This window comes from Capsicum annuum, chromosome 3 (genome assembly GCF_002878395.1).
Source record: "Capsicum annuum cultivar UCD-10X-F1 chromosome 3, UCD10Xv1.1, whole genome shotgun sequence".
Taxonomy (NCBI): Eukaryota; Viridiplantae; Streptophyta; class Magnoliopsida; order Solanales; family Solanaceae; genus Capsicum; species Capsicum annuum.
The window spans coordinates 213,645,577-213,670,653 of NC_061113.1; the positions used below are offsets into that span (position 1 = coordinate 213,645,577).

General features: G+C 33.2%; 1 protein-coding gene across 9 annotated transcripts; it reads left to right on the forward strand.

Annotated features, from left to right (window-relative positions):
- Positions 1-696: 696 nt before the first annotated feature.
- LOC107863293 lies at positions 697-24,647 on the forward strand. Of its 9 annotated transcripts, none has more exons than XR_007053604.1 (3): positions 697-859; positions 1,102-1,256; positions 12,939-13,148. XR_007053604.1 is itself a non-coding variant. In XM_047409357.1 (3 exons), the coding sequence occupies exons 1-3, from the start codon at positions 768-770 to the stop codon at positions 24,499-24,501; spliced, it is 318 nt and encodes a 105-aa protein (XP_047265313.1). In that variant the 5' UTR covers positions 697-767; the 3' UTR covers positions 24,502-24,647. The 9 variants fall into 9 exon arrangements, 2 of the variants coding, with proteins under 2 accessions (XP_047265313.1, XP_047265314.1); XR_007053601.1 differs by having other exon boundaries at positions 12,934-13,147; XR_007053600.1 differs by having other exon boundaries at positions 697-809; positions 1,142-1,256; positions 12,934-13,147.
- The last annotated feature ends 430 nt before the right edge of the window (positions 24,648-25,077 follow it).

Genomic DNA, 25,077 nt, shown 5'->3' on the forward strand with positions numbered 1-25,077 from the left:
AATTAATTATTATAAGTTATCTAAGTATTAAAAAAATAAAAATATTTAATAAAAAATTAAAATAGACATAAAATGATAAATTAACTCTTGATGTTTTAAATTAACTTGACATCTTAGATGAGGCTCACTTAAATTTTTCTCAGAAGTATTTTTTATAACAATTTTGATATATCACTTTTAGTTAGTTATTATAAGTCATTTAAGACATGTCTGTTTCGTTACTTCCATCGTCATATTTGATGACTCTTACGTATTCGAAATTAATCATGTTTAATAAAAAAAAAAAGTAAAATAAACATTTATGACATGTATATTTCTGCTGCTTCAATCATAATTTTAATATACCACCCCTAATGAATTATTATTAATCATTCAAGTATTAAAAAATTAATAATATTTAGTAAAAAAAAAAAAGAGTAAAATACACATAAATGTTAACTAACTTTTGATGTTTTAAGTTAACTTGACATCTTATATGAGACCCACATAATTTTTTGTCATAAGTAATTTTTTATAGCCATTTTGTTATATCACTTCTCGTTGGTTATTATTAGTCATTCAAAACATGTCTGTTTCACTGCTTCAATCATGATATTTGCTTGACTGTCGAAATTATATCAGTGTCGAATAAATTTGAATGGAAGGAAAAGTATTATAATGATTAAAAACTTAAATTATTTTGAGAATATAATTTCCCATAAAATATTCCCCCAAACCACCCACACGGAATAGGGCAAACCTCTCCTTCCTCAATCATCAAATTGTCAATGGTGTGCAACTCGTATCTCTCATCCACGGCGCACAACTACGTACTTTCCTTGTTTCTCTTCCTTCTGTCTTCCCCTTCTTCAATTGTTAGGTTCATGCACTTTCTATTTCGCTCTTTTCGTCGTCCGGTTTGATTAATTACATGTTTGGCGATGTGTAACAATATTTGTGCTATTAATTTCTTATCGATTTGTGTTTAAGTGTAGGAGATGGTTCCTCTTTTTGCGTTATTGATAGTTTTGTTTGCAGTTTCTCTTAATTCAATAAATTTTCTTTAAGTTTAATGTTTAAAGTTTTGAAGTTTTAACTTATGAATTTTTTTTTATGTTGCAGATCGATTCTGAGATTTGTATTCTATTTCTTTTTCCTTCAGAGAATTTTTGGAGAAGAATTTTTCTAAGGTAATTTTGGAGCAGAAGAAAGCTATGATTGGCTCGCCGTCTATGAAGAAGCTCCAACTCTTTCGTGAAGATACAGTTTTCATCAAGGTTTTTAATTGTCACGCTTTTTAAAAATTTTCCTAAATTTTGAGTTTTAAGATCTCTATGTGGATAATTTAATCGAACAAGATATACATGGATCGTAACTTTGCTAGAAATTGATTTCTGATTGCCTAAGTTAATTTTTTAGTTGATTTAATATTTGATGGTGAACATAGTAGATTTCAGAGATAAGTTGTGTTAGGGTAATGTTGTGTTTGATCAATTGGTGTGTCAATTTGACCTCTAAAGCTAACAAGTGCTTCATGGTGTTCTGAATGTCTAGATGAATTGAACTACAATTTGAGCAGAGCTACTTTGCTTACTAGTTAGTGCTCATTCAATGTTGGTTGACAAGGGAAGATCTAGCATTTGGAGTGGAACCCCTAAACATTTTCATAAACCTTGTAATTATATTAAAAATCTATTAAATATATAAGAATGTTAAATTAGGAATCAATTAACAAAATTGTTTGTTTCCTCAACAGTTCAAAAGGGATCTTAAACCTTGTAATTATATTAAAAATCTATTAAATATATAAGAATGTTAAATTAGGAATCAATTAACAAAATTGTTTGTTTCCTCAACAGTTCAAAAGGGATCTTAAAAAGTGTTGCACATGCGAAATCCTAGTTCGAGTCCCCTGAACGACCCTTAACTTCTTTGGTAATATTAATTTACTTTATTAGAAATTCACGAGCTTAAAATTCTGGATTCGCCTCTGTTGGTTGAACTAAAAGCTTTTAACTAAAAAAGAAATTGTATTGAATCCTGTATCATGGGGCTTTTTTTGCTTGCTAACTATTTTTTATTATGTTGGTTTCTTACGAGTCGATTAATTATTAAATTTTATTTTTATACAACTGCTATTTGTATTTTCAGTTAACTCATCTTGTAAATTATCACAAATATTGCACAACACTAATTTCATCTTTGATAAGTTGTGTTGGATTTCGGACAACTAAATTATGCGATTTTATGCACAAAATTTCTGTTTGTGGAGAATACATATGCTTTTTAGAGCATCAAATATGCATGGTATTGTGTTTTGCTATTTTTCTTTCGTCTTTTATCATATTAAGTTACTTAGTATCAAAAATCATTTGGTTTCAGTTATTTGTGCTGAGGTTACATCTGTACTTTCCATTTGTATCAACATGTGAATTACACTTATCTGTAAATTGATAATAAAATAGTGATCTTGATAACACTAAGGACTTTTAAGAAAAAAGATGGTTTATTTGATAAATTTTGATGCCTGATTTTTCTTATGTATCAGGATGATTTCTTTTTACCATTTTTTTCTACCAAATCAATTTAGATTGATTTGATCTTGATAACAATAAAGCTTTTTACATGAAAGGTTGTTTGTTAGATAAATTTGATGTCTAGTTTTTTCCTATGTATAAAAAAATAATTTTTTCTAAAAAAACTCTAAGTAGAAGCCTTTTATTTTTAACCTAATAAAATAACATGGTGATGAATCAGAATTGAAGAAATAGATGTGACTGCAATGATTATGGAATTAAAATGAAAAGGACAGTCATAAAAAAAAAAAATGAAAAGGATAATATATAAATTCCACTATAGAGCAAGTGATTTGATCTTAATAACGATAAAACTTTTTAGGGGACGAGTTTTTTGTTAGATACATTTGATGTTTAATTTTTCTTAATGTATCAAGATGATATCTTTTAATCTCCAAATAATAGCTTTTGTTTTAAACCTAATAAATGACATGTGTTGAATCAGAATGGGAGGAATGAAGGTGACAAATGTTGTTTTTGTTGTAAATGATTTTTTGAGATCAAAAGGTAAAAGACAATACATGAATTCTACCATATATAGAACAATCTCATGTTTGCGACTTAATCTTTATTGACTGTGTTTGTAATTTATTGAAGTTGTTTACATATTTTTGATAATTTATGATTGTTGCAAATTGCCTTTCTCAGACTTTTTGTGTCTTTTAAAAAGTAAAATCTCTGTTGTTAAAGATAGACTAAGATCATGTCGTTTCAATAAAACATGTCCCTCTATCGATAATAAAAGTTCATCGAAAATAAACTTTTAAAACGCACAACTGTGGATCTCAAATTTTCTATGGTATCCTGTATCAACGAGCTTTGTAGAATATCTATTTTGTTGCAATCTTATAACATGAACTAATGAAGGTATTCAAGATATATCATCCTATTTATTGTTTTGTTTTCCTAATAAATTCAAGAGAGAAACACACACACATAAAAACTATAGTAGCTAATGCTGCTTGCTCAAACTTTATATCCATTATCTTTTTTTTTTTTTTTTTTTTTTTTTCACTTGTATTGAAAAATAATCTCAAAAAAAAAAAATTAATTTACTGTAAGGATATTTGAAGAGTTGTCTCATTTAGGCCACTTTTATCGTAAGGTCGTGAATCTTCTTTAAACTATAGCAACAGTCAAGGCACGTGTAATGTTATTGGACCTTGAATATGATGCATTAATTGTAGAAATATTGCAGATGTTTCTCATGGTCATCTGGTAACTTAACAAATCTTTCCTTTTGAAACAAGAAACATATCACTACAAGGTAAGATTTACTAAGTTATCTAATGATCTTGAGAAATATCTGGAATATCTCTATAAGTAATGCATCATATTCAAGATCCATTAACATTACACAGGTTTTGACTTCTATCACAATTGAATAACATTCACAATTTTACGATAACAATGACCTGAATGGGACAGCTCTTCACATGCCCTTCCAGTAAGTTTAAAAATTCTCTGAGATTTTTTAATACAAGCACAAAAACAACAAAATGTAATAAATATAGAGTTTGAGAAATTGGCATTATCTAATTTAGTTTATGCATGTGTGCGTATCTCTCTCTCATTGTAGAATATATGTTTTGTTGCAATCTTATAACGTGAACTAATGAAGGTATTCAAGATATACCATTCTATTTATTGTTTTGTTTTCTTAATAAATTCAAGAGAGAAACACACACACATAAAAACTAGAGTAGCTAATTATGCCGCTTGTTCAAACTTTATATCTATTATCTTTTGCTTCTTCTTTTTTCACTTTTATTGAAAACTAATCAAAAAAAAAAACTAATTTATTGTAAGGATATTTGAAGAGTTGTCTCATTTAGGCCACTTTTATCATAAGGTTGTAAATGTTTTTTAAACTGTAGCAAAAGTCAAGGCCTATCTATTATTGTTGGACGTTGAATGTGATACATTAATTATAGAGATATTACTGATGTTTCTCATGGTCATCGGGTAACTTAGCAAATCTTTTCTTCTGAAACAATAAACATATCACTAGAAGGAAAGATTTACTAAGTTACTTGATGATCTTGAGAAACATCTGGAATATCTCTATAAGTAATGCATCATATTCAAGGTCCATTAACATCACATAGATTTTGACTTCTATCACAATTTGAATAACATTCACAATCTTATGATAACAACGACCTGAATGGGACAGCTCTTCACATGCCCTTATAGTAAGTTTAAAATTTTTTTGAGATTTTTCAATACAAGCACAAAAACAGCAAATGGTAATAAATATAAAGTTTGAGAAATTGGCATTATCTAATTTAGTTTATGAATGTGTGCATATCTCTCTCATGTGTATTAGAAAAACAAAACAACAAGTAGAATGTTATATCTTAAATAGCTTCATTAGTTCATCATCATAAGGTTGCTACGGAGCAGAAATTCTACCAAGCTCATTGATACAAGATATCACAAGAACTTTGACATCTACATTAGTGTGCTTTAAAATTTCATTTTCAACCATTGTTTCATTATCAATGGAAAGACATCTTTTATTAAAATGACAAGAGCTTGACCTACCTTTAACAACAGAGATTTTACTTTATTTGTAAAAGACACAAAAAATGTATGTGAGTCAATTTACAACAATCATAAATTATCGAAAACAAGCAAATAACTTAAAGAAATTTGACAATAAAGATTACGTCGTGAACATAAAGATATTGCTCTATGGTGAAATTCATGTATTGTCCTTTATATTTTGATCCAAAAATCTTTACACCAAAAATAATATTTGCACTTTCACTTCTCCAATTCTGATTCAACACCATATCATTTATTAGGTTAAAAACAAAAGGCTACTATTTGGAGATTTAAAAAATTATCTTGATACATAAGAAAAGCTATACATCACATGTATCTAACAAACAACCCTTCTCCTAAACAATCCTTACTGTTATTGAGATCAAATCATTTGCTCTATAGTGAAATTTATGAATTATCCTTGTAATGTTAACCCTTTTTAATTTTCTTTTCATTTTAGTTCCATAATTATTTCAGCAAAACTACATTTGCTACATTCATTCTTTCAATTCTGATTCAACACCATGTCATTTTATTAGGTTAAGAACAAAAGACTTCTATTTAGATATTTTTAAAAAAAAAATATTCTAATAAATATTAAAAACTAGGCGTCAAATTTATCTAACAAACAAGCCTTCCTCAAATATTTTTTTATTGTTATCAAATATTTGTGAGTCTGTATAAGGGGTTAGAGGAGAAAGGCGGAGAAAAGAGGTTGTTTAGGCTTGTCAAGGTTAAGGAGCGGAAGGGTCGGGATCTGGACCAAGTGAAGTTCATTAAAGGAAAGGATGACAGAGTTTTGGTGGAAGACGCCCTCATTAAGAAAAGATGGCAGTCGTATTTTCATAGGCTCCTGAATGATGAGGGAGATAGAGGTGTTGTGTTGGGGGAGTTGGAGCACTCCGGGAAGTATCGCGATTTTGGATTTTGTCGGCGTTTTAAGATAGAGGAGGTTAGCGAGGCTATTCGCAAGATTCAAAGGGGCAGAGCGATGGGGCCCAACGACATTCCGATAGTTTTTTGGAAGTTTTCTTGCGGGGCAGGGTTAAGGTGGCTGACCAACTTGTTTAACATCACTTTCAAGTCCACTAAGATGCCTGAGGCATGGAGATGAAGTACGATGATCCCTTTATATAAGAACAAGGGCGATATTCAGAGTTGCAACAATTATCGGGGTATTAAGTTGTTGAGTCACACCATAAAAATTTGGGAGAGGGTGGTAGAATAGAGGTTAAGGAAGATTGTGTCTATTTCAGAGAATCAATTTGGTTTTATGCCTGGTCGGTCCACGACTGAGGCAATTCACCTAGTGCGAAGACTGGTAGAGCAGTATAAAGAGAGGAAGAGGGATCTTCACTTGGTGTTTATTAACTTGGAAAAGGCGTATAACAAAGTCCCTAGGGAGGTTCTATGGAGATGCTTGGAGGAAAGAGGGGTCCCTGTGGCGTACATTAGAGCGATTAAGGATATTTATGAGAGGACAAAGACTCGAGTAAGGACAGTGGGAGGAGATTTCGAGCATTTCCTGATCTTGACTGGGTTGCACCAGGGATCAACTCTTAGTTCGTTTCTTTTTGTCGTGATGATGGATGTGTTGACGAGGATCATACAAGGCGAGGTGCCTTAGTGTATGCTTTTTGCGGATGATGTAGTTTTGATTGATGAGTCGCGACAAGGTGTTAATGATAAGCTAGAGGTTTGGCGACAAACCCTGGAGTCTAAAGGTTTTTGGTTGAGTAGGACTAAGATGGAGTACTTGGAGTGCAAGTTTAGTGACTCGAGGTAAGAGAAGGAGGTGGTAGTAAAGTTGGATTCCCAGGCGGTTTGCAAGAGGGATAGTTTTAAGTATCTTGGGTCTACAATTCAGGGGAATGGAGAGATAGATGAGGATGTCTCTCACCGTATTGGGGCAGGTTGGATGAAATGGGGGGTCGCTTTGGGAATTTTATGCGATAAGAAGGTGCCCCCCAAACTGAAAGGCAGATTCTATAGAGTTATAGTCCGGCCAGCTATGTTATATGGATCGAAGTGTTGGCCGGTTAACAATTCTCATATCCAAAAGTTAAAGGTGGCGGAAATAAGGATGTTGCGTTGGATGTGTGATTTTACAAGGACTGATAGGGTTAGGAATGAGAGTATTCGGGAGAAGATGGGAGTGGTGTCGGTGGAGGATAAATTGCGGGAAGTTAGGTTGAGATGGTTTAGCCATGTGATGAGGACAGGCATGGATGCGCCAATTCATGGATGATTTTAAGCGGGGTAGGGGAAGACCAAAGAAATACTGAAAGGAAGTGATTAAACGTGACATGAAGCAGTTACAGCTGACTGAGGACATGACCCAGGATAGGAAGGTACGGAGGAAAAACATTAGGATAGAGGGCTAAGGTGTGTGGTTGAGTCGTAGGCAGTAGGTAGGAGGGCTTTGGTGTCCTTGTTTGGCAGTGTTCAATATTTTTTGTAGATGTCATACCTTTGTAATTTCATCATGTTCCATGCATTTTTTTTTCTATATATACTGTCCTTTGTCTTGAGCCGGGGGTCTATCGAAAATAGCCTCTCTATTTCTTTAGAGGTAGTGGTATGGATGCGTACACTCTACCCTCCCCAGACTCCACGATGTGGTAATATACTGGGTTTGTTGTTGTTGTTATTGTTGTTGTTATCAAGATCAAATCAATCAAAATTGTTAGGCTAAAAAAAGTGACAAATAAAATTACCCGCATCAAGAGATTAATAATGTTTTCATTTATTTTCTTCAGTATGATTTAAATTCCTAACTTATCATCGATAATAAAGGTGTTAAATCATTTAAGCAAGCCTCAATTATCTTTGTGTTTCATTGTTCGATCCCCTTTCTCTCTCATCATTTAATACTCAATATTCGTTTGAAATCTATTTATCTCTATATATAAAGAGAGAGGAGAGTTATAGAAACGGTGATCTGACGTACAGTGCTCTAAGACCTAAAATCTTATTTATCTTACTTTTATTTTCTTTCTGTACATAAAAAATTAATCATGTTTCGTCTCATATATTAAATTTCATTAAAATATGTAGCAATCATAGTGATTTTTTGTATAGAAGTTGCTGCATTAATTCAAATCTGTAAGACAAATCTATAATATCGAAAAAAACTTTGTACTTATTCACGTAAAGTGCAAACTTAATTGGTAGGAGAAAAAGTAATAAGTTCTCCTTAATACATAAGTACCAAAGAAAGAAAGAAACATCATTTCAAATTTCCTCTAAAATCAGCTGTTGCAAACTAAGACATGTCTATAAATATATATGTTTTATAATGCTTTTGACAACTTGAAACATGAAAAGACGGTAATTTGAAATTTCAGTCACCTTATGGAGTTGCTACCATGCATTACATTGAAGCATTATTTTTTTCTTAAGATATATGATATGGATATTATTTATTTATTTTTATTTAGTGTTTATGGATCTATGAGTTTTCAAAAATTTGCCTATGGGGTGTAGAGAAAATGGTCAAAAGTCTCCCAACCTTCATTCCAAATCTCAACTACATACCTATACTTTGCGGGGGTTCTATGACCCCCATGAACTATTTAAAACTGAAATTATTATCCACTTAAAAAGTCACACCCACATGTGTATTGGAGAGTGAGCACCACGCGTGTGCCATGTAATGCCACATAATAATACCACGTAATTTTTTATTTTTATTATAAAAAAATAATCATTTTTTTCTTTAATATTTTCCCTTTTTCTTTCCTTTTCCATTCCCTTTTCTCTTTTCTTTTTCCCCATCTTTCATTATTCCGACGACCGGAGAGGTGCTGGTGTTGCTCCTTTGATACCTTCTTTATCGCCCTCATAAATTCCTTCGAATATATAAATTCTTGGGAGGAATAATCCTATAAGGGTTCCAATTGAGACGTACAGATTTAGGATTTTGTTGTTGAAAATAGGAGGATTTGTTTGAGGTGAAATTTTTGGAGCAGCAGGACAAAGTGCATTGCAGCATTCTGGTCAAATTTTCAAATTTTCGAATCAAATATCCTTCACAAAGGAAGATCACTAGAATGTGTTAAGGATTACAGAGAAAGATGCCTAAGCATCTGGATCTGTATATCCTTTACGTGTTTCCATAACTAAATTTATTTTATGTATATAGCAGCTTGTAATCCTAAGTTACATGGTTATGATTTTCTATTTTTGTCTATCCTGTTTGTTTGATTTGGATTTCTATTCATCTGTTTTATGTTATACTACTTTTGAGAATATGAATTAGCTAGCATGCCCATTTCAACTCATGAAATTAAATTTCAAATTATCAAAAAAACACCATTAATGAGTGCTCGCCATTAATGAGTTCAAGAAAGATGGGAAAATGAAATTGGAGATGAGGAAGATGAGAAACACCATTAATGAATTCTTGAACTTTCTTGTTTTGAGAAAAAGAACAAGAAGAAGAAAAAAAAATGAATAAGAAAAAATAATAATTAAAATTATATATATTTATATAAAAAATATTTAAAATAAAATTTTAATAACTAATTTTGTGTTCACTCTCTCAGACAGAGTGAAACGCACTCTCTTTGCCATGTCGGACTTTAGGGATGTTATAATTTCAGTTTTAAATAGTAGGACCCCCGCAAAGTATAGGTGTGTAGTTGGGATTTGGGGTAAAGATTGGGGGGGCTTTTAGAAGAATTAAGAACACTACTTTTTATTGATGTACATACACCTATATACAGGTGTTTTATCTTATAAAGTAGCTATACAAGTATACTTGAACACTTCTAGTAGGTTTGTACAATTGAGTCCTTACAAGGACTCTTATATTGAACAATATCTACATGATAATTATCAACATTTACATGATTATTATCTACATGATCTTTAGCATTCCTTCTCAAGTTAGAGGGTGATGAATCCACCACACCTAACTTATTTCAAAAAAAATTGAACAGTTCTTTGCCCAAAGTTTTGGTATGAATGTGTGTCAAATGATCCTTTGATCTAACAAATTGAGTAACAAGTTGCTCTTGAGCTACCTTTTTCCTATCAAAATGATAATCTAGTTCAAGATGATTAGTTCTAGTATGTAATACAAAATTTGTGGTCATGTATAAAGCACTTAAGTTGTCAAAAAATAGAGTAGGAGTCACTTTAACATAATCTCCAATTTCCTTCAAAATATAGCTTATCCACGCAATCTCAGCGGCAGCTATTGTCAGTACCATACAGCTTCAGCACTTGATCTAGCAATAATGTTTTGCTTTCGTGAGGACCATGACACACAGTTTGCACCAATATGTATGTTGTATCAAGTAGTTGACCTTCTTGTCGTAGCACACCATGTCCGGTCTGCATCTGAGAAGTTATATAACCTGAAAGAAGACTGTTGTAACGACCTAAAAATTTGATGAAATATGTGAAATTTGTGATTTTGTGTGATTTGAATATTTAACCCCTGTCAGTAGTTGCATTATGATATTTCTGGGGTGTGGGAGTGATTGTCATAATTTTTTATGCATTTTGGTATCATTTATGTGATATTGTGGTTTTTGATGGCTTCGAGAGCCTTATTTTGGACTTATGTAGATATCTTTTGATCCATGCGATGAATGGTCAAACGGACTGTGCCAGCAGCTCCTGAATATCTATTCTAGGCTAGGTATACCTTTGGTTTGGGTCCTGATGTACCCGAGCTCATTTCAACCTATTGGTCGGAAAGTTGAAAAATTAGAAAAATGAGTGTGGGATCCACATTTGGTCGAAATGACCTCGGATGGAAAATCCGACTTTGCCACCAGATCCAGAGTATCGAATTTAGGGTGTTAGCATATTTAGTATGATTTTACGACTTTTAAATTTTATTTCGATCCTCGGTTGAAAAATTATGATTTCAGATTTCAGGGGTCAATTTTATGAAAATGATATTTTTTCGAAAATCTGACTTCTCCAACGCATTCGGAACATTGAATTTAGTATGGTTGCATAGTTCGTTTGTATATATCGAACTCCAAACGAATTCCGGGGATCCCGTCGAAGTCCATTTGGACTTGGAAAAAAACACTGCACTGGAGCAGATTTTTCTGCTATTTATAACAGCTTTTTATCCTTTTTTGGCCTATTTGCTAATTTTTCATCTTGCCTCTTGAGAGTTACACCAAAAAATAGTATGAGAGCTTAAAAGTGAAGTTTGTAGGAGCTTGGGAAGCTAGATTAACACCTATTTCTTGATTTTATTACGGATTTAAGGTAAAAATTCACCCTTTTCTTAATAATTTCTTAATTAATTTCTCAAAACCCCAAAAATCTTAGGGCTTGATTTTAAACCCCATTTTCACTCATTTTTACTTGAATAATATTTTTATATTATGATTACTAGTTTTTCATCAATTTAGTCTTCAAAACAACTTCGATTCTTGATTTAACCCAGAATTCAAAGATTTTACTCGGTAAAACTCAAAAATGATTTTTATTCGATTTAAACTACATTTTTTACTCAATTTAACTTGATTTTTCAGTTGTAGGTTACTAAAAATATGGGGAACATGTTTTTAAAGTAAAGTTTCAATTTTGCCTTTCTTTTTTAGAATCCCATTTTGGGGGTCTGTTTTGACCCCGTACCAAAAATAGTCAATATGGGTGTCGTTGGTTTTGTTTTGACATGTAGATTTCATATTTGATGTTTTTAGTGAAGTTTGAGATTGTTCGTGAAAAGTAAGGTCACAGGTTCAAGTGTAGCGGACCGATTTTGACTTTCGAGGTAGGTTATGGCTAACACTTTCAGACTGGGTTGGATAGTAAATGATGATACAAAATGCATGTTAATGGTGGGAACTAATCATGAAAAATGTATATTCAGGCGTTGTGCTCGTGTGGGGGCATATATGTGATGTAATTATCGAAATTGAGTTATTATGTGATATGTGTGATCGTATGGGGTCCTATGTGATATTAATAGTCTTGAATACATGTGAATAATTGTATTGTGTTGTTAAGATTCTTAATATGGTACCATTGGTGTATTGTGATTATATTCATACTTTATTTGGCATATAAGACATGAAAATTTGTGGATGAAACTGAAATAATGAGTGGATATTGGCTCACATGATTGTGAAAATATATCACTGTGGTTGGTTGTGAAAATAATCATTATGATTGGTTGTGATCATGACATCCTCATATCATACTCATCCATGAAATATTGGTACCACTATGGCAACATTTGAGAAACACTGGCAATACTTTTTTAAAACCCTCGTCGAAGGATGTGCCTGGGAGGAGATATTGTAACACCTTATAAAACTCTTTTTAAGGGATATATCGAAAAGGAGATATGAGATATGTGGATTGTATACGGGTTGACGAACCCCCCATGGGTCCTACGTCGGAAAGCTTTAGCTCTGTAGGTGTATATGGGGACTATGCGATAAACCCGGAGGTTGTGTGATGACCTCGTGCATCATCATCATCATATAAATTGCACTTACTTTATTGTGTTATTTTGTGTTGTATTGGCATATTGACTTGTCATCTATGTATTTGTCGTATCTTCTTTTACTTGTATTTGATGATCTTTATATGCATGTTCCCCCTTGTTCTTCTTATATATGATATAATATGTACTTTTGTTCTATCTTGGTGTAAGTTGTAATATATGTGAGATATATTAGAATTGTTAGTGCAAGCGGCGTGGGCTACCGTTGTGGGACATTTTTCGATTGCACGTGACGTGTCTTTAGTGTATATTTTGTATGCTTTATTTACTACTTTGCTTGGTCGGCCTATGATAGCTATTGAGTACAAGTGGATCATATTCATGCCTACTGCACCCTTTCAGTGTAGGTCCTAGCTCGAGTGAGCCTCAGTTTGATTGACTTGAGCGATTGTTGAAGCTTCCAAGGCAGCGGTTAGACATTCATACATTCGAAGATCACCTCTATATTTCTATAGTAGTTATGTCTTCATTAGTATTCAGAGACAGTTATTATTCCTTTGTGATTATTTTTTTGATGTATTTGACTCTTAGATTGTATTAGTAGTTCTTACACTATTGACACCTGGTTTTGGGCATGATTGGTAGATTGGATAAATTCTTTCTACATTGTTATGATTACTTCTATGGTTCGTCTTCGTTCGAGAAGCCTTACCTTGGGATATTTCTATCTTTTCTTTTTTTTATCAGTTTGGGTGATAGGCTTACTTGTCAAGGTACGTCGCGACAAGTGCCATCATGACCCTCATTTTTGGGTTGTGACAAATTGGTATTAGAGCAGTCAGGTTTCATTGGTCTCAACGGTGTAAGAACAGAATGTCTAATAGAGTATTGCGGATCGGTATATAGACGTCTGTATCTATCTTCGAGAGGCTATAAGATGTCATTAGGAAACTTTCCTCATTGTAATCTTTATCATGCGAAGTTCTTTTATAACTTGTATTCTAAATTGTGTTTCACTCTTTCTGTATGAATGGTGTGGCTTATACTACTATTTGTTGAGAGATATTATAAGAGATTAGTGGAGATTATTGTCGGTTGTAGGACTGTTGATGCTCCTAAGTTGTCATTGGATCAGTTTGTTGATGCCTTCTAGAGAGATTTGTGTCTTTCAATTTGAGAGATTGTATGTGGGATGAGTTTGATCATTTGGAGCAGGGCTCCATAACAGTTGTTGAGTATGAGGCACGCTTCCATGTCCTGTACAGATATTCCTATGATAGTATTTTCATCGAGTCTGAGAAAGTTTAAAAGTTTGTGAAGGGTTTGGATGTTTCTCTTTAGTTGGCTACATCTCATATGATAGTGTTTGGGGCAATATTTTAGAGTATAGAGGGTCAGTCAGGTATACATGGATCTACCTCTAAAGCGTCTCGAGAAAGTGCCAGGAGGTTGCATCGTCAGGACAAGTATAGAGATTGCTTTGTGTGAGATAAGTTTGGACATCTGGCCAAGGACTGTCCCTGTCATGTGTTTAGAGCTACTCCTATTTCAGCTGTGAAATATATAGATTCTACCAAAGGTGCGAGAGGTAGATGTATAGCCTGCGGTGGTGGTTGTGGGGTTACTCGTCCAATTGGTAGTCCTGGACAGTGTTATGCTATACCAACCAGACCTGAGGTAGAGGCTTCTGATGTTTTGATTACAGGTATCGTCCCCGTTTGTTTCAGACCTGCATCTGTATTATTTGATCCAAGATGGACTTTCTCCTATGTGTCTGTATATTTTGCTTCGATTTTTGATTCTGTTGGTGAGCCTCTTGCCATGCCTATTGGTGTATCTACCCTGGTAGGTGATTTTTTAATGGTGGATTGGGCGTACTGATATTGTGTTGTGACTTTTGCTGGTCATGAGACTTTGGCAGACTTATTTTTGTTAGATATGGTTGATTTTGATGATTATTTTGGGTATGTATTGGTTGGCTCCTTATCATGTTGTCTTAGATGATTTAATATTAAGACTGTGACTTTAGCTTCGTCGGGTGTGCCAAGGATAGCTTGGAAAGGTATACGTAACTCAGGTCCTAAGAGGATTACATCTTATGTTCAGGCTTGTAAATTGATTGAAAGAGGATATCTATCATTCTTGACTCATATTCGTGACACCAGTGTTGTTTCGCCCTCTTCTTTAGATTCTATTCATGATGTCCGTGAGTTTATGGATGTGTTCCGTATGGATTTGCCTAGTATGCCTTCGGATCGAGATATTAATTTTATTATTGATGTTGAGTCGGGCACCAAGCCCATTTCTATTCCTCCTTATAGGATGGCCCCAGCAGAGCTGAAGGATAAGTTGGAGAAGTTGTTGGATAAGGGATTTATCCGACCTAGTGTTTCACTTTGGGGTGTACCTGTCTTATTGTGAAGAAAAAGAAAGGCTCTATGCAGATGTGTATTGATTATCAGCAGTTGAATAAGGTGACGATTAAGAATAAATATCCTCTTTCTCGCATCGATGATTTGTTTAATCAGATTCAGGGTGTTGCAGTATTTTTGAAGATTGATTTAAGGTCCGGTTATCACCAGTTGAGGATTAGAGCTTTGGATATTCAAAAAATAGCTTTTCGGACTCGATATGGTCATTATGAGTTCTTGGTCATGTCCTTCAGGTTGACCAATGCACCTGCCGTGTTCATGGAGCTGATAAACTGGTGTTTCGATCGTATCTTGACTCCTTTGTTATTGTATTTATAGATGATATCTTGGTGTATTCCAAGAATGAGGTTGAGCATGAGGAGTATTTGCAGATTGTGCTTTAGAGAGTGAGGGGTGAGAAGTTGTATGCGAAGTTTTCTAAGTTTGAGTTTTTGTTAGAGTTTGTGTCTTTCTTAGGTTATATGGTAACTAAGAAGGGTGTTATGGTTGATCCATCCAAGATTGTTGCGGTTCGTGATTGGGCTAGGCCTACTTTGCCCACCGAGATTCAAAGTTTTGTTGGCTTGGCGAGGTATTATCGGTGTTTTATTGAGGGTTTCTCTTCTGTTGTAGCTTCGTTGGCCAAGTTAACTCAGAAGAAGACTTCCTTCCAGTGGTTTGATGTTTGTTAGGCGAGCTTCCAAAAGCTCAAGGATTTATTGACTTCAGCTCCTATTTTGGCTTTGCCCAAGGAGGGAATGGGTTTTACCATCTTTTGTGATGCTTCTGGTGTTGGGTTAGGTGTTGTTGATGCAGAAAGGCAAGGTAATTGCTTATTCATCTCATCAGCTAAAGCCTCATGAGAGAAATTATCCTACCCATGATTTGGAGTTGTGCACAGTTGTGTTTGCTTTGAAGTTGTAGAGGCACTACTTGTACGGAGTCCATTGTGAGATCTTCTCAGATCCTCGTAGCCTTTAGTAATTCTTTTCCTACTGAGATCTTAATATGAGGCAGCGCCGTTGGCTTGAGTTGCTTAGGAATTATGACTTGACTTTTCTTTATTATTCGGGCAAGGCTAATGTGGTTGCAAATGACTTGAACCGGAAATTGACTAGCATGGGTAGCTTGGCGCATCTTTTGATCCAGGAGAGGTTTTTGGCCTTAAAGGTTCAGTTTTTAGCTAACGAGATAGTTAGATCTGATATTTCGACATTGAGGCGTGTTTTGGCATTTGTGGATGCTAGATCTTCTTTGATGGAACAAATTTGAGCTTATCAATTTGATGATGTTGGATTGAGGTTGATTTTATATAAAGTGTTGAGTAGGGAGACTAAGGAAGCCTCACTTGATTCAGATGGAGTTTTGAGAATTAGGGGGCGAGTTTGTGTGCTGAGAGTAGGTGACTGGATTAGGTTGATCTTGGAGGAGGCCCATTGTTTCAGATATTCTATCCATCCAGGTATGACTAAGATGTATCGTGATTTATGACAACACTACTGGTGGGGTGGTATGAGGAGAGATATAGTTGATTTCGTGGCTCGTTGCCTATGTTGTCAGCAGGTAAAGGCCAAGCATATGAGACCTGATAGATTTCTTTAAAGGTTACCTATTCCTGAGTGGAAGTGGGAACGGATCACCATGGACTTTGTGATGGGTTTGCCTCGTACATCTTATGGTTCTAGCAGTGTTTGGGTCATCGTGGATCAATTGACCAAGTCAGCTCATTTTATACATGTTCAAGTTTCATTCAGTGCTGAGAGGTTGGTCCATATCTACATTCATGAGATTGTGCTCTGCATGGTGTGCCAGTGTCCATTATTTCAGATTGAGATTTTATGTTCACATCTCACTTTTGGAAGACTTTTCATGATGAGTTGGGTACTTGGGTTGATCTTAGCATAGCATTTCACCCCAGACTGATGGCCAGTCGGAGCAAACTATCCAGGTTTTGGAGGATGCTCCGCGTATGCATGATGGATTTTGGTGGCCAGTGGAAGCAGCTTTTGGCTTTAGCAAAGTTTACATATTATAATAGCTACTATTTCAGTATTGATATGGCTCCTTTTGAGGCGTTGTAGCTCCTCAGCGGGTTGGTTTGATGTTTCAGAGGTGAGACCTCGAGGTGCATACTTAATTCGTAAGTCGTTCGATAGAGTTCTGGTCATTCAGGATAGACTTAAATCGGCTCGGAGTAGGCAGAAGTGTTATGATGATCGTAGACTTCGTTCCTTGAGATTTGGTGTTGGTGATCGTGTTTTCCTTCTATTTTCACCTATGAAGGGTGTGATGAGGTTTGGGAAGAGGGACAAGCTTAGCCCCAGGTATATTGGTCCATTTGAGATTCTTCGAACTGTTAGTGATGTGGCTTATGAGTTGGCTTTGCCCCCTGATAAATCAGTTGTTCATCCAATTTTTTCATTTTTTTATGTTTCATCTCTATATTCCTAATGAGTCTCATGTCATTCATTGGGAGTCGGTTCAGTTAGATGAGCGGTTGTCCTTTGTTGAGGAGCCGGTTTCCAGTTTGGCTAGGGATATTAGGCGGTTGCGCTCTAGAGTGATCCCTGTGGTAAGGTCTAGTGGCGACATCGACCTGTAGATGAAGCTACTTGGAAGGTTGCGTCTGATATGCGTTGTTCTTATCCTCAGCTCTTTATTAATTCAAGTATTTCTTTGCTTTAGTTCAAGGACGAACGAGATTTTTAATGGTGGATGATGTAACGACCTAAAAATTTGATGAAATATGTGAAATTTTTTATTTTGTATGATTTGAATTTTTACCCCTTCCCGTAGTTGCATTATGATATTTCTGGGGTGTGGGAGTGATTGACATAATTTTCAATGCATTTTGGTATCATTTATGTGATATTGTGGTTTTTTATGGCTTTGAGAGCCTTATTTTGAACTTATGTAGATATATTTTGATCCATACGATGGATGGATAAACGGACTGGGTGTGGGACCGACATTTGGTCGAAATGACCTAGTGATTGAAAAGCTGGAAAATTGGAAAAATGGGTGTGGGACCAACATTTGGTCGAAATGACCTCAGATAGAAAATCTGACTTCGTCAGCAGATCTAGAATATTGAATTTGGGGTGTTAGCATGTTTGGTATGATTTTGCGGCTTTTAAATCTCACTTCGACCCTCGGTTTGAAAAATTGTGATTTCGGATTTCGAGGGTCAACTTTATAAAAATGATGTTTTTCAAAAATTTGACTTCGCCAACGCGTCCGAAACGTCGAATTTAGTATGGTTGCATAGTTCATTTTCATATATCAGACTCCGAACGAATTTCGAGCATCTCGTTGAAGTCCGTTTGGACTTGGAAAAAAACACTGCACTGGTGCAGATTTTTCTGCTATTTATAGAAGCTTTTTACCCTTTTTGGCCTATTTTGCTCATTTTTCATCTTGCCTCTTGAGAGTTAAACCTAAAAATAGTATGAGAGCTTAAAAGTGAATTTTGTAGGAGTTTGGGAAGCTAGATTAACACATATTTCTTTGTTTTATTACGGATTTAAGGTAAGAATTCATCTTTTTCTTAATTAATTTTCAAAACCCCAAAAATCTTAAGGCTTGATTTTAAACTCCATTTTCACTTGAATAATGTTTTTATATTATATTACTAGTTTTTCATCAATTTAACCTTCAAAACAACTTCGATTCTTGATTTTAACCCGGATGTCAAGGATTTTACCCGGTAAAGCTCAAAAATGGTTTTTCTTCGATTTAAACCTCATTTTTTACTCGATTTAACTTTGGTTTTTAGCTGTAGGTTCCTAAAAATATGGGGAATGTGTTTTTGAAGTAAAGCTTTGATTTTTTCTTTCTTTTTCGAAAACTCATTTTGGGAGTCTGTTTTGATCCTGAATCAAAAGTAGTCAATATGGGTGTCGTTGGTTTTGTTTTGATGCATAGATTTCATATTTGATTTTTTAGTAAAGTGCGGTATTATTTGTGAAAAGTAAGGCAACGGGTTCAAGTGTAGCGGATCGGTTTCTTTCAAGATAGGTTATGGCTTAACTCTTTCAGACTGGACTGGATAGCAAATGATGATACAAAATTCATGATAAGAGTGAGAACTAATCATAAAAAATGGCTATTTATATGTTGTGCCCGTGTGGGGGCATATATGTGATGTAATTATCGAAATTGAGTTATTATGTGATATATGTGACCGTGTGGGGTCCTATATGATATTAATAGCCTTGCATACATGTGAATAATTGTATTGTGTTGTTAAGATGCTTAATATGGTACCATTGGTGTATTGTGATTATATTCATACTTTATTTGGCATTTGAGACATGTGAAAATTCATGGATGAAACTGCAATAATGGGTGAATATTGGCTCACATGATTGTGAAAATATATCACTATGGTTGGTTGTGAAAATACTCATTGTGATTGGTTGTGAGCATGACATCCTCATGTCATACTCATTCATGAAATATTGGTACCACTGTGGCAACATCTGAGAAACACTAGCAACACCTTTTTAAAACTTTCCCCAAAGGATGTGTCGGGGAGGAGATATTGTAATACCTTATAAAACTCTTTCCGAGAAATGTGTCAGAAGGGAGATATGAGATATGTGGATTGTATACGGGTTGACGAACCCCCATGGGTCCTACATCGAGAAGCTTTAGCGTCGTAGGTGTATACGGAGATTGTGCTTACTTGTTAAGGTACGCCGCGACAAAGCCATCATGACCTTTGTTTTTGGGTCGTGACAACTGTGATAAGATTCTGAATCCATGATCAATAGTTCCCTTGACATATCTTAGTATCCTTTTCACAGTTTGAAGATGTGCACTGTTGGGCATTGCATGAATTGACTTGCAATATTAAAAGCATGAGTGATGTCTAGTTCGGTAAGTGTTAGATATTGAAAGCTACATATCTGCTTAGTTGCCTCAATCGTGTTTTTACTATATCACTCCTAATTAATTATTATGGTCATCTAAGCATTACAAAATTAATAATATTTCAAAAAAAAAAATTAAAATCGATACAAAATGATATATCAACATAAAAAAATTTAATTGATTATCGAAATTATATTAGTGCCACATAAATTGAGATGGGACAGAGGAAGACATAAAGTAACATATATTATTTGAAAATAAGATTAAAAAAATATTGTAAATCACAATAACTAAGAACTTAATAAAGTAAATAAAAAATAATTGATTGACGAAATTTTATTTGTGCCACATAAATTGGGACAAAGAGAATATTCATATCTTATTGAAAAATTTTATAAAAAACATTAGAAAGTGCATAATTAACAACTTAAAAATTTAAAAGATATAATGTTTGACTCTCAAAATTTTATCAATCACTTAAATTGAAATAGAAGAAAAAGTACTATAAATCACAATAATTAAAAACTTAAATTATATTAATGATTGATTATCTAAATTCTATTTGTGTTAGATAAATTAAGATAAAAAATAACATATATTGGAATTGTGCTAGCACGGTCCTTCTATAGATAGAAGAAAACATTGGCAGCTACATATATAAATTCAAACTTATATCACTACTAAAAAAAATAGATTTTCAGACCACAAAAAAGTGATCAGTGTATGGTCGCAAAAAAAGCGATCAGATGTGGTTGTTGTTGTTGTAAATCTCATTTTGATCCTTGATTTAGAAAGTTGTAATTTCGGGTTTCGGGGATCAATTTTTTGAAAATGATATTTTTTTGAAAATCCGACTTCGCCAACGCGTCTGGAACGTCGAATTTAGTGTGGTTGCATAGTTCGTTTGCTTATATCGGACTCCAAACGAATTTTGAGCACCCCATCGAATACACATTAAACCAAAAAGACAAAAAATCAGCTTTTTTCTTCCGTTAGTGCAGAAAATCTGCACCATATATAGCAGTTTTTTGGCATATTTTTCTCATTTTTCATCTTGTTTCATGAGAGTTAAACCTTAAAATAGTGTAGGGCTTAAAGGTAAAGCTTGCGGGAGCTTGGGAAGCTAGATTAACAAATATTTCTTGATTTTATTATGGATTTATGGTAAGAATCCACCATTTTCTTAGTAATTTCTTGATAAATTTCTCAAAGGAAAAATTTCAGAGGTAGCAACTCTGTAGCCTTAATTATAAATTTTATAGCAACAGTTTCATAATTACGAAAAATAGCAAATTGTATTTTGTATTTAAGTAAAATGTTACTATATAAATACATATACAAATTGAATGGTAGTTCCTATTTTAATTCTCATCAGTTAGAGATAAATAAGAGAAGTAATCATCATTAATTTATGCTACATTTAATTATTATGATTCATTTTCCTAATATGACTTTTCTATTTCTCTTCTTTTTTTATCCTTTTCCATTTTTTTTCTATTTTTTTGTTTTCTTATTTTTTTTTTCCTTTCTCACATTTTTCTGTCTCTTTTCCTATTTTCGTTTCTTTTTTTGTCGTTTTATTTTTTTATTTTAATTTATTTTTCTTTTTCTTTTTTCTTTCTACTTTATTTTAACTCTTCTATTTCTCTTCTTTTTTTATCCTTTTTCAGTTTTTTTTCTTTTTTTTTCCACTTTCTTTTTTTTCTTTTCTCATATTTTTTTTTCTTTTTCTATTTTCGTTTTCTTCTTCTTCTTTTTTATTTTTTTATTTTTATTTATTTATTTATTTATTTTATTTTTACACTTATATTTCTAGGTTTTATTTCACTTTCTTCTTTTTTTCGATTTTCACTTCTTTTTCTTTGGATTTTTATTTTTTATTTTTTATTTTTTATTTTTTATTTTTTATTTTTTTTTACTCTTCTATCTCTTGTTTTATTTTTAAAAGATACATATCTATATCACATACACACATTCTAAAAATATACAAATTACATAGACATACAGATCTGCATATGTATTTACAGAAATATATATCTGACTCATGTGTATGTATAAACATATAGAACACAAAATCTCTATAACAAAAAGTGACATAATGCATTTGCCTAATTGCACTTGAACTACACATTTCTTCTTCATGATGTAGACATCAAAAATATTATTATGACGGAAAATATGCATCATCCATAAATACATATGCATTAATCATAAATACATGTGTTATTCATAAATAGATATGCATAACTAGAAAAATACATATGCATTAGTCATACATACATATGCACACTGAAAAAGTATATATGTATTATTCATAAATACATATGCATCTATAAAAATCTAAGCAGAACTAAAAATATATTTCCAAATCAATAAATATAGCATCCAGCCCTATAAAAACGTATGAATATCTAGAAAATACATATGTATTATTCAGAAATACAGATACATATCTTAAAAAATACATATGCATTAGTCATAAATACATATATGGTAAAATACATATGTATTATTCATAAATATATATGCATAACTAAAAAAATACATATGCATTACTCATAAATACATATGCACAACTGGAAAAATACATATTTTTTCTTTTCGTTTGACTTCCTTTTTTTCACATATTTTTGTACTTTTAGGAATTTTAGAGATGAAGATTTTCCCAATGTTTTTCATTTCATGATTTCTCTAATATTTTTCATCTTGTCACAATGCTTCAATCTCACTTCTTCTATGCTAACTTCTTTGTTCAACTAAATAGGAGTAGAAATCAACTTAACACATAACCCCACAATCTTTCAACAACAAAAAAATCACAAAAGCCTATCAAATAACGTAGAAAAGTTACAGCAGACCTCCCTCAAATAACATATCCCTCCATTATAGTAGACCTCCACAATCTTTCAACAAAAAAAATCACAACCCCCCCCCTCCCCAACACACACACACACAAAACAAAACGAAGAAGACAGATGAAGAAAAAAAATATGAAAAAATATAAATTATATGAAAAGATAACATGCAAATAATGTAAATATCAATTAACCTTATTTGATGGATCACAATTTTGAAAAAAAAAAAAAAAAAGAAATTGAAAAAAGTGGAGGAAAATAAGGGAGGGATTGAAAAAAGTGGAGTGAAAATAGGGGAGGGAATTGAAAAAAGTGGAGTGAAAATATGGGAGGGAATTGAAAAAAATAGAGTAAAAATATGGGAGGGAATTAAAAAAAGTAGAGTGAAAATATAAGAGAGAATTCAAAAAAGTAGAGTGAAAATATGGGAGAGAATTAAAAAAAGTAGAGTGAAAATATGGCAGAGAATTGAAAAAGTAGAGTGAAATTTGGGAGGAAATTGAAAAAAAGTGGAGCGAAATATAAAGAGAATTGAAAAAAGTAGAGTGAAAATAGAAAAAGATAGTAAAAGAGTAGGTGAAAACCACGCGCTTTTCAATATAATTGTTAAAATATTATATTACTTTTGCTATAACTTGTAATTTTGAGAAAGTGTTGTTATTTATTGTAATTAAGGTTTTAATTATGCTAGTTTTTGTAATTTTTCCTTTCTCAAAACCCCAAAAATCATAAGGCTTGATTTTAAACACCAATTTCACTCCTTTTCACTTGAATAATATTTTTATCTTATAATCAGTAGTTTTTCATCAATTTAAACTTCAAAACAACTTTGATTCTAGATTTTAACCCGAATTTCAAAGATTTTACCTGGTAAAGCTCAAAAATTATTTTTCTTGAATTTGAACCTCATTTTTTACTCGATTTTACTTGGGTTTTCAACCGTAGGTTCCTAAAATAAGGAGAAACATGTTTTTGAAGTAAATTTTGATTTTGCCCTTCTTTTCGAAAACCCATTTCGGGGTCCGTTTTGATCCCGAACCAAAAGTAGTCAATATGGGTGTCGTTGGTTTTATTTTGACGCGTAGATTTCATAGTTAATATTTTTAGTGGATCTTAGGATCATTCGTAAAAATTAAAGTTGTGGGTTTGAAGTATAGCGGACTGGTTTGAGCTTTTGAGTTAGGTTATGGCTTAACTCTTTCAGACTGGGATGGGTAGTAAATAATAGTACAAAATGCATGTTAAGGGTGGAACTAATCATGAAAAATGTTTATCTATATGTTGTGCCCGTGTGGGGGCCTATATGTGATGTAATTATCGAAATTGAGTTATTATGTGATATGCATGACCGTGTGGAATCCTATATGACATTAATAGTCTTGAATACATGTCAATAATTAATAGTCTATGTAATTGTCTTATCTTCTTTTACATGTATTTGTTGATCTTGTATATGCATGTTCTCCCTTGTTCTACTTATATGTGATATAATACATGCTTGTGTTCTATCTTAGTGTAATGTTATAATATATGTGATATATTAGAACTGTTAGTGCAAGCGGTGTGCGCTACCGTTGTGGGATATTTTCTGATTGCAGGTGATATGCTCTTAATGTATATATTTTGTATGCTTTATTTACTACTTTTCTTGATCAGCCTATGATACCTACTAAGTACAAGTGGACCGTACTCATGCCTACTGCTTCCTTTTGGTGCAGGTCCTAGCTCAAGTGCGCCTGAACTTACTTAACTCGAGCGACTGTTTGACCTTCCAAAGTAGCTGTTGGACATTCATGCATTCAAAGTTCACCTCTATCTTTCTACAGTAGTTATGTCTTTTTTAGTATTTAGAGACATACATTATTCCTTTGTGGTTATTTTTCTGATGTATTTGACTCTCGAATTGTATTAGTATTTCTTACACTATTGACACCTGATTTTGGGCATGATTGGTATTTTGAATAAGTTTTTTCCATATTGTTATGATTACTTTTATGGTTCGGCTTCGTTCTAGAATCCTTACTTTGGGATGTTTCTGTCTTTTCCTCTTTTTGTATCAGTTTGGGTGATAGTCTTACTTGTTAAGGTATGTCACGATAAGTTCTATCATGACCCCCCTTTTTGGGTCATGACAAATTGGTATCAGAGCAACCAGTTTTTATTGGTTTCAATGGTGTAATAATGAGATGTCTAATAAAGTCTTGTGGATCGGTACGTAGACGTTCGTATCTATCTTCGAGAGGATATAAAAAGTCTTTAGGAAACTTTTTTGATTTTATTCTTTATCATGTGAAGTTCTTTCATATCTTATGTTTTGAGTTATGTTTCACTCTTTCTGCATGGATGGTATGGCTTATACTACTATCAGTTGAGAGATACTGCGAGAGATTGGTAGAGATTATTTG